We start from the raw sequence: 10,000 nt of genomic DNA, 5'->3' as shown, positions 1-10,000 counted from the left end.
TAACGCTGTCCTCAGTGGATTCAGTCCTGTTCACTCCTCTCTCTCTCCTCCCTCGCCCGCCCCAGCATCGTTCCCGGGTCACAGCTGGACGCCGTCCTCCCCGGCCCGTCTGTCTCTGAGCTCGGTGGACGAGACCACGGAGACCTCAGAGGACACGTCCCGCTCCAGAGCTGCAGACCAGCACCAGTGGATGGTGAGGAAAACCAATTCATCCAGTCAGTTTCTGTCTTAATGGTCCTGAGATCATAACAGGAGAAATTAATTCCTCTTGTGAACGGAAGTTATTAATTATTATTTCCACCTGGTTCCATCACGAATCAACATTTTCTGTCAGTTAGAGACTATTTGATATGAGAAGGTAAAAGTGTGAGTGTTGTTTGCTCTCATAGGTTTTTTGAAGGTTGTGCACATCATATAAAATCCATATTATATTATTCATAACTTATTACTTTATGAATTCAAATCAAACCAACCGATCTGAGCAAGGTGAGAAAGTGCTTCACAAAATCCATGGAAAAAACTGAATGAATTCAAATCAAAGGTTTTCAATTCAGTTCATTTTAAGCATCAAATCATAACATGAGGTCCAGACCCTAACACTTAAAACCAGTATGTAAGCTGTAAGTGTGAGTGTTAAACCAGTGGAAACCAGTGGGAGCTGCTGACTGGTGTCTCTGTGTCCAGGAGGAGTTCAGTCACCCGGTGGAGAGTCTGGCTCTCACCGTGGACGAGGTCATCAACGTGCGCCGGGTGCTGGTCAAGGCCGAGATGGAGAAGTTCCTCCAGAACAAAGAGCTTTACAACAACCTGAGGAGAGGCAAGGTGACGGAGGAGCTCCACCCCCCCGCTGCGTCCCACTGAGCTGCCCTCACACCGGCTAACTGTCTGTGTGTGTCTGTCTGTGTGTGTCTGTGTGTGTCTGTGTGTGTCTCAGGTCTGCTGCTGCTGCAGAGTCAAGTTCCCTCTCTTCTCCTGGCCGTCCACGTGCCTCCTGTGTAAAAGGTATCAGAGAAAACTTTGCTTCTTCCTCACGTCACTTTCTTCTTGAAACGTTACTTCATGTTTGTTCCAGCTGATATGAAACTGGAAGCTGGATATTACCCATGATCCTCTGCTTCCTGAAGCTGAAGAGCTGCAGCTGTAACAAATCCACAGAACTCTGTTCAGAATTCTTCATGTTTCACAGATATCTCCAATATTCAGCAGGATAAACTCTGGTTGTTAATAACTTCAGAGTGTTTCTAACTGATCTCAGTTCAGCTTCACTCTTCAGCTGGTTGTGTCTGTGACTCTCAGTCAGTTGTTCTCTCAGGAGATGGAACCCACTCAGCAGAGTCACAGACGCTCAGGGAGAGAAGGAGGAAACTGTCTCTTGTTCACACTCACACATCAGACTCACTTTATTCAAGCTGCTGCTTTCAGGTGTAAAGTTGAATAATGTTTCTTTCACTGTTTCATATCAAACCTCATATTTCCTATCAGAGCCCCACAGCTCGACCTGCTCCTCATTCAGAAGAGCAGCTGGAGTGATTCAGTGTTTTGTCTGTTTCAGATCCGTCTGTGGCTCCTGCAGCGCGAAGGTAAAAAACAAAACCTCTTCATCATCTCACGTGTTTCAAAACTCTCATCTCAGTGATTTTATTATTCTAAAGTGGACGTCACATATTCAATCAAACACAAACGGGTCAGAGACGACAGTTTGTCTAAGATACAGACTCTGAAAATTAAAAATATAATAACTATAATGAACAAGTCAAATAACAAAGAGAAGAAATATAACAAACTGTAATAAGAAGACATTTAGAATAATTCATTATAAACACTTTCAGATGAACTGTCTTCATTCTTCTAAAAACAGATTTATAATTATGTAACATTGCTGAGGGCTGAACTCAGTTTAACTCTGTCTGTCTGTCTGTCTGTCTGTCTGTGTGTGTGTGTGTGTGTGTGTGTGTGTGTGTGTGTGTGTGTGTGTGTGTGTGTGTGTGTGTGTGTGTGTGTGTGTGTGTGTGTGTGTGTGTGTGTGTGTGTGTGTGTGTGTGTGTGTGTGTGTGTGTGAGATTTCCATATTTTACCACTTGTTGATAACACGCAGCGTTATTTCAGTTGAAGTTTTTGTGTTGACGTTGCTTCTTCTGTTCTTTTGTTGGTTTTGATTTCGCCTCAGGCCCAGGCCATGTTGGATGTGTGGGTCTGTGCTCTGTAGGTTTGTGTGGTTCTTTTGTGTGTATTATTTATTGTGTGGTTGTTTGCCGGGGTGCTGTGACTCATCGTGCTGTTTAACATTGTTGTGGTGTCTATTTGCTCATAAGTGACAGTGCTGTGTCTTTTGAGTGTTTGTGTATTTGAACTTGTTGCTCGTGCTTCTATAAATTACTTGTATGAAAGTACTTTGCCGTGTCTCATCTCAACACGTGTCCTCCTCATTGTTTTGCTCCAGATGAAGATTCCCTCGAAGAAGATGGCTCATATCCCCGTGTACACGGTGGGATTCCACAGCACGCCCAAGAGCCACGGACACAAGAGCCAGGTCTATAAGTGAGTTGTGTGTTTTATCACAGGGACAGTCTCAACCGGGGGGTCGGGGCTCAGGGCCGGTCGACCTTCTGGAGGCTAAATGCTTCCAGTAGTCGTTGCAATAAAGATATCCAACATGTCCCATCTGCTAACATGGAGGAGTAGGCTTTATGATGTCTACTGCAAATATATGAACTCTAGAATTGGACAAACATCATTTTTGTGCATGATTTTCAGCTCATGAATGTGTCCACAGATCACGAATCTCAGTAGACTTCATCCTTTAGGACCAAGAACTAAACTGCAGTCCATCAAGTCCAATAATGAATTATTAATTACCAACAATTCATAAATAACAGCCAATAATCTGAAGGCTGGGTTCATATTTCAATATGGAAAAGTTATGTTTTAACCAAAAACACAAGATGCCCTCAGCGCCCTCTAGTGGTGCAGATGGTTCATCCAATCACCTTCCATGGATCTGTTGAACGCACCTGATCTGTCCAGAGGATTCTTAGGTTTAAAACATCTGCATTCATCGTAGAGATGATGGAAGGTGTCCCTGTCCCCCTGCAGGTCCCTGAGGACGTTGTCCCGGCGCTCGGTGGAGGAGGAGTTCCCTCACCCTCTACGCTCACGGCTGCACGCTGCGCGACGTCTGCGCCGACTGCACCAAGTTCGTGGCCGATGTCATTTCCTCCAGCCGCCGGAGCCTGGACCTCCTCAACAACACGCCCAAGAGGGAGGCCAGGGCGGCTGCTCCGAGGCCGCAGCGCCAGTCCCACCTGGAGACTCCTCCTCAGCCTCACCCCCCCCCAGCCTCCCCCCCAGCTCCCTCCCCAGGCCCCTCAGCAGCAGCAGCTTCTTCACGCATCATTGCCTCCTTCATCGCCGCAGCTCCGCACCGAGACGATCAACAATGTGAACCAATGATTAGATACACACTGTTTGACACCGCACACAAACACACACACACACTCACACACCCTCCCTGTGTTTCTCCTGCTGTTGTAATACTCGAGCCTCAGATGTCTCCTCGCTCGCTGGAGCCTTGAGGACCTGTAGACGTGTTGCTCTGGGGAGGATCCAGCTGTGTGAAGGACACGTCCACAGAGGACACGTCTTCTGAGATGAGACGCACTTTATGATCCAGTGAACTCTTCTTCTAATGAAGACCTTAATGAAATGATGTGAAACGCTGTACAGAGAGTTTTTAGTGACTCGTCATCCGGCTGCTTATCGCTCCCACATCTCACGTGCACACACATGCACAGAGCTCCTCACGTGCACACACATGCACAGAGCTCCTCACGTGCACACACATGCACAGAGCTCCTCACGTGCACACACATGCACAGAGCTCCTCTCCTCAGAGGCTTTCAGCAGGAGCCAGTTCTCCCTGCAGCTCCAGGACCTGACGCCCCGGGAGCTCACTGCTTCACTCTGAGGTGGAGGTGGGGGTGGAGGTGGGTGGAGACATGCACCCTGAACATTTTAGCTCCCTGTTGCTGCCTTGTGTTTACTCATGAATGTAATGTAGAGGAACTGAACAGAATGACATTTAATCAAATTCTAAGCTCGCACATATGATATTAACTTTTATCCTTAAAAGGGGATTTATCCAACGAGCGCCTGCTGCTTTCAAAAGTCCCGGGAACGAGCGGCTGAGGTTCGATGGTGATGACACTGTGAATGTAGAGGGGCTGATTGACTGATGGAAGTCTCTCTCTCTCTCTCTTTCTGTCTCTGTCTCTCTCTCTCTCTCTCTCTCTCTTCTTGTAATCTGCTCTCTTTCCTTTGTTGTAAACACTAGAAAAACCTCAACTGCAATAAAACCCAACAACAAACACGAGCTCTTCTGCGTCTGTGAGTTTAACTCGTCACTTCTGGCTTCTTGTGAACAAATGGAAGGTTTTAATCTTTCAATTAATAAATGTTGTTTTTTATTTTTCCTCCATGAGGTGAATTCAAAGCGGTTCTCTTATTTTTTTTAAAACCCCGGAACAAAACAAATGAAGGAAACTGTTCCTGTGGCTGCTGGACAGGAAACGCTCCAGATTACAAATTAAGATATTGTTGAAACAGTTTTCTGTCACCAACTTGAGATTTTCATCTTTTCATCTGAACACGACTGTATCATGAAAACAAATCATCCTGTAATGCTCAGTTTTAGTTGGAAATGTTTTAAAGATCCTCTGGAGCTTGTTGAACTGTAGATTTATCCTGATCATCCCACGTGGAACCTTTCTCTCCTGCAGGTTTCAGCCAGCAGGTCACAGGTCAAAGGTCACAGGTCAGATGATCTGTGACACAATGAATGAATCGGTTTATGAATAATAGGAAAATAGTTTTCTAATATTTCAGCAGCAGGTACAAACGGAGCTGAGTTCACTTTTCACTAATCACCTGTAACTTGATAGAGCATAAGCGGAAGTTGGAATCTATTGCTTTCAAAATAAAGGCGTCTCAACTGGTGATTGCTCTTTCTCTTGATTAATGACCCTTTGACATTTAAACATTGATCATTTAGTCTGATGAAACACTTTGTACCTTTTATTTTTAAAGTGTTATATAAAGTTTCTAATTATATCAAAAGACCTTAAAGTCAAGTTTCAACATTTGGAATCTGCAGTGACTAAAACTTTTAAATGCTGTTTCTTTAACTCTTATTTTATAATACACATGTAATGTTTCTTTTAATGATATTTTAATCAGGCTTTTACTTGATTTTTCTATTTATTGTTTTCCTGTTATATCCTTTATTCTGTTTTTATCTTCTGGATTGCTTTTACTATTATTAATTATATTTCTGTCTAATGTTTCCACTGTGATAGTCTGTGGCTTTATTTTGAAAAGGCTGATCAGATGTTGTCCTATTTAGTTATTGTTCTTTTTAACAGAAGAAGTGAACAACAAACTCTCTCTCTGTTTCTCTTCTCCTCCTCCCTCCCTCCCTATCTCCCTCCTTCCCTCACTTCTTCCTGTAGGGGGCCTCCTTCTCTCTCCCTCCCTCTCTTCTCCTCCTCCCTCCCTCTCTCTCTTCTTCCTGTAAGGGGCCTCCTTCTCTCTCCCTCCCTCCCTCTCTCCTCCTCCTCCCTCCCTCCCTCCCTCTCTCTCTCTCTCCTTGTCCTCCCTCCCTCCCTCCCTCCCTCCTCCCTCCCTCTCTCTCTCTCCTCCTCCCTCCTCCCCCCCCCCCCCCCCCCGGGCCCGTGTGAGTGGGTGTGTCGTAGCGGGCCAGTGGCTCCGCGTCTCTCCCTGAACCAGGGCCCGAGCAGCGGATGATTTCAGAGTGAACCCGCCTCCGAGCAGCAGAATAACCGCGGGAGGGGAATGGCGGTCTGGACCCGAGCGGACAAAAACGGCCAACTGGACCTTCTGCTCCGGGACCGCTGGATCCGAGTGTCCGCCGAGCTCACCCGGGAGACGCTGACTCTGACGGCCGAGGCGGAGGTGTCCGGAGCGGGGGGGAACCACTGGGACAACTCCTCCGCGGGCCTGCGGAATGGCATCTCCAACGGAAACGACCCGGGCACGAGTCCCGGGAACTCCGGCCGCGGTCCGGACCCACTCCAGAGCCAGAACCCCGGGGGTCGGGGGCGCAGCTCCAGCCCCGGACGAGGGGGGTGTCAGCCGGGGTCAACACGACGGAAACTACAGCCCCGGAAAGTACCCGAACAACGGCACAAACTCTGAGTTCGGAAGTCCCGGCTCCAGCTACGGCAGTCCCGGCTCCAGCTTCGGGTCGCGGCAGGGAGACCTCCCCGTGAGTCTGGACGGATCCTCGGAGGCGGTGCGGAAGGTCCGGGTTGTCAAACAGGAGTCCGGCGGGCTGGGGATCAGCATCAAGGGGGGGCGAGAGAACCGGATGCCTATCCTCATCTCCAAGATCTTCCCGGGGCTGGCCGCCGACCAGAGCCGGGCTCTCCGGGTGGGGGACGCGATCCTGTCGGTGAACGGGAACGACCTCCGGGAGGCGACGCACGACCTGGCGGTGCAGGCGCTGAAGAAGGCGGGGAAAGAGGTGACGCTGGAGGGTGAGTTATCCAACGCGACAGCGGGGATTTAAGGGCCGAGATTAGGCTGCTGAGTCCGGGTGCACAGCGCTGAGCTGTGGCCCTCTGCACATGGATGGTCGTGGTGAGACAGAAAACACTGATCCCACATCAGCTTTTAAACTTTAACCAAACTCACGAGTCACATGTTGCTGTGACACCAGAAGTTACACTTCATTAAATACAGGAGAAGAATCACAACACACTTCAACTACACGTCACAGACACACGAACAGCAGCTATAAGCGGTGTAATTACACTTTAAACAAGGTAATGAACACACAACGTCTGGTTAACCGCAAAATAATCATAAAAACAATCAAATAAAAAACAATGAAACAAATAAAAAGTTAGAAGATAAAAACCATGAACATCACTAAAGTCGTGTGAACTTTCTAGATCCTCCACACACACACACACATACACACACACACACACACACACACACACACACACACACACACACACACTTTACTAACTGATTCAGAGACAGGAGGAAGAAGAGGCCTTCGATATATGAAAGTCTGTGATTGTTGTAAACAGGAAAGTAGCAGATCTGTGGTCAGACTGGTTGTGCCCTGTGTGTTTTGAATCACTGTGGGATGCTGAGGAGAAGAGGTCACTGTGAACGTGAAGAGATGACATGTGTCTGTGAGGAAGAGGAAGAGGTGTTAGTGATCCACGTGTTTGCACAACATACAGTGAAGTACAGGATCCTTCAGTAAAGCAGAAGTAGAGAGCAGAGGAACATCCTGAACGAGATGAAGGAAGTTCAAATAGACACTGAGATGAAGTGAATGAGACCAGAGCGAATTATCAGTTTCTCACAGAAGCTGGTGGAGACCAAAGCAGAGCTAACGACAAACTGTGTCTGCAGCACGAGCTGAAGATACAGATGTGGAGAAACGTAACATCCTTCCAGAGGTGATTCACAACACGTGTCGATACTCAAACCTTTACACGACCGTCTCTCAGCAGAGGGTTCGAGGAGTTGTGGGGAAAAGTTTCTTGTTTGTTTTGTTTATTAGTTAAAAGTTGTATTTACAACATGTTCCTCCGCCCCCAAGTGGTGAAGAAGTGGTGGATCCACACAGCGCTCACTAACTAGAGGGCTGTGCTGATTGGACAAATTATAACTACTCCATCATCTAAAATATCTCATATAAATACTCTGGATCTACTTGAACGTGTCTTCTTCTAGGTCCTCAGTCAAACATCAGCAGTGGTCAGTGACACAGACAGACGACAGACAAAAGGCCGATTCGAGGAATATAAGATAAAAACTTTGTGGTAGGATTCTTTGGAAGTACATGGACTTTCCACGTGTCGAACAAAAAGCTGAGAAAACTTCAGTCGGTACTTCTTACAGAGTTTTCATCCTGCCGACAGAGAGGCTGTCACCACAGAGACGTGTGGGTCAGGAGATGCTGCCTCATTATGGGACTGAGCAGAGCTCCATGGAGATGAGCTCCGGGACCAAACCGCGCCGATGGAGAAACTTTTCAATCTTTAGAAAGTGGAAAACAGAGTGAAAGGGAGGGAGCGAGGCCGCGGAGCCTCAGGGTTTGGAAACTTCAGCTAAATGCAGCGTTTAATGGTTTGGAAAGATCACCGGGTGAATACTGACGAGCAGGACTCCAGCAGCTCATCGATGTGTGACACGTTTCAGCTCCAGTCGAAACGAGGCCTGTTCAGATGAACCAGGGTGGAATGAGAGTGACTCTTCAAGCTGAGTGGGCTCTTTGTGAAAGTGCCGTCTAATACGACCTGATCTAATATCTTCAGCTTGTGTTTTCTCAGGCAGTCGGTGGTGATCTCTGACGAGACCAAACATGCACAAGCTGCTCAGACTCTCACACAGAGGAGGAGCAGTGGTTAAAGAGGGAAATCAGGTTCTTTTCAAATCCACTCGTTGAATTCGGCCAAAAACGTCCAAATAAAAAGCTTCTCCTTCATCCCTCAGGCTCGGACAGGAGGATGTGCCTCCTCCTCCTCCTCCTCCTCCTCCTCCTCCTCCTCCTCCTCCTCCTCCTCCGCCGCAGTCCAGTCATTAGTGTTGGGAGGAATGTATCAGCTGCTTGTCACTGTTTGTCAGTTGGAGGACCGGCTCGTCCTCCCGGCTCCCGGCTCCGTCCCTGCTGGACTCCCGCCGCCCGAGAGGGACGTGGCGACCGGTCGGAGCGAGGCTTGAGTTTCCAGAGCGCTGTGCCATGCACACGATACACAAACCCCCAGATATTCTCACAATTAGCTCGGGTGCCCCACATTCCTGACCTCCGCTTGCATGTGCGTATTTAGGCCAAAGGTCAACACCGGCAGCTCCACAGCCGACTCTCAGTGTGTTCTCCTGCTGGAGCTGCCGAGGGAGCAGGAGAGAAACACATCTGAGAATGTGATGGTGGTAATAACGGAGTCGGGACTTGTTTTAAAATCGAGCTGTTGAACAAACTATGATGTTCTGCACATTTTAAAAACCAGCTTCATTGAATCTTCCTTCAACCCGCTCGACTCAATCACTGGCTGTTATCTCAATGACTATTAAAACCACAAATGTCAAATCTACAGTCATATAATCTCATTTCAGGATGATCCAATCTTATTTGTTTTCATCCGAGATGAGATAAACTTGTCAAGCTCCATTTGCACCAGATTATTAAATTAGTTTGGAGATCTTCAGAGTAAACAAGTTAAAACAGTTGATTGATGGTTGAGGCTGATGTTTGTGTGAAGAGAAACCAGATCCTGCACAGATCAATATGACTATTGATTAGCTCCGGTGACAGTGGTGGCTCCTGGTGATGAACTCACAGAGAACAGAGCTTCTCTCAGCAGCAGGGATCTGAGACGTGTGTTGTTCTTCTTCTCATCGTGATGGATTTCTGTCAGTTTGTTAATTTATGAGCCTGGTTTCACTCCCAGAGTCGTTAGCCATGAATGAACGAGCTCCACTTTAACTGCCCCATTAAATGGGACCAAAATAACCCAGACACCTTCCGGTTAGAGTCCCCCCCCCTTCCAGATTGACAGACAGGCATAATGTCCCATATTTCCATGTGATGCAGTGGCCCTGGGTCAGTGTTCTGCTCAGAGGAGGACGAGCTCTTTGTTTGAGTCGTTAGAGGAATGAAGACGCCACCGAGCAGAGACCTGATGAGACGAGGACACATCCTGTCCAACAACACGTCCTCGCTTTTGTTCCCGGGACAAAACCAGCCGAGCGTCCACTGACTGGGTTTGTTGGTGTCTCCTGCGGGGGGGGGGGGGAGATCCGTCGTGCTGCTGGAGTCTGCAATGGACCAGTGTGTCAGCTCTGTCCCAGTATGAACTGCTCTGGATATGTAACTGCACTGGCTGCACTTCTGAATATCACAGACAATTTAAACATATGTCTGTGGTGTGTTTGGTGATACCTATATCTAATACTGATATTA

General features: G+C 47.7%; 1 protein-coding gene and 1 pseudogene across 1 annotated transcript; both read left to right on the top strand.

Annotated features, from left to right (window-relative positions):
* Nucleotides 1–65: 65 nt before the first annotated feature.
* On the top strand, nt 66–4,369 carry LOC128436467 (protein spire homolog 2-like; the record flags this gene model as incomplete). Its single annotated transcript, XM_053418195.1, is given in 8 exon segments — nt 66–193; nt 685–822; nt 935–1,002; nt 1,553–1,580; nt 2,441–2,538; nt 3,094–3,142; nt 3,144–3,350; nt 3,352–4,369. Coding segments are annotated over 8 exon segments (815 nt in total), but the record flags the coding sequence as incomplete, so codon positions are not given.
* A 1,394-nt stretch (nt 4,370–5,763) lies between these two features.
* On the top strand, nt 5,764–8,529 carry LOC128436466 (beta-2-syntrophin-like; annotated as a pseudogene).
* The last annotated feature ends 1,471 nt before the right edge of the window (nt 8,530–10,000 follow it).

The sequence above is a fragment of the Pleuronectes platessa genome, unplaced genomic scaffold (genome assembly GCF_947347685.1).
Source record: "Pleuronectes platessa unplaced genomic scaffold, fPlePla1.1 scaffold_409, whole genome shotgun sequence".
NCBI lineage: Eukaryota > Metazoa > Chordata > Actinopteri > Pleuronectiformes > Pleuronectidae > Pleuronectes > Pleuronectes platessa.
This window is presented reverse-complemented; position numbering and strand designations above follow the sequence as displayed.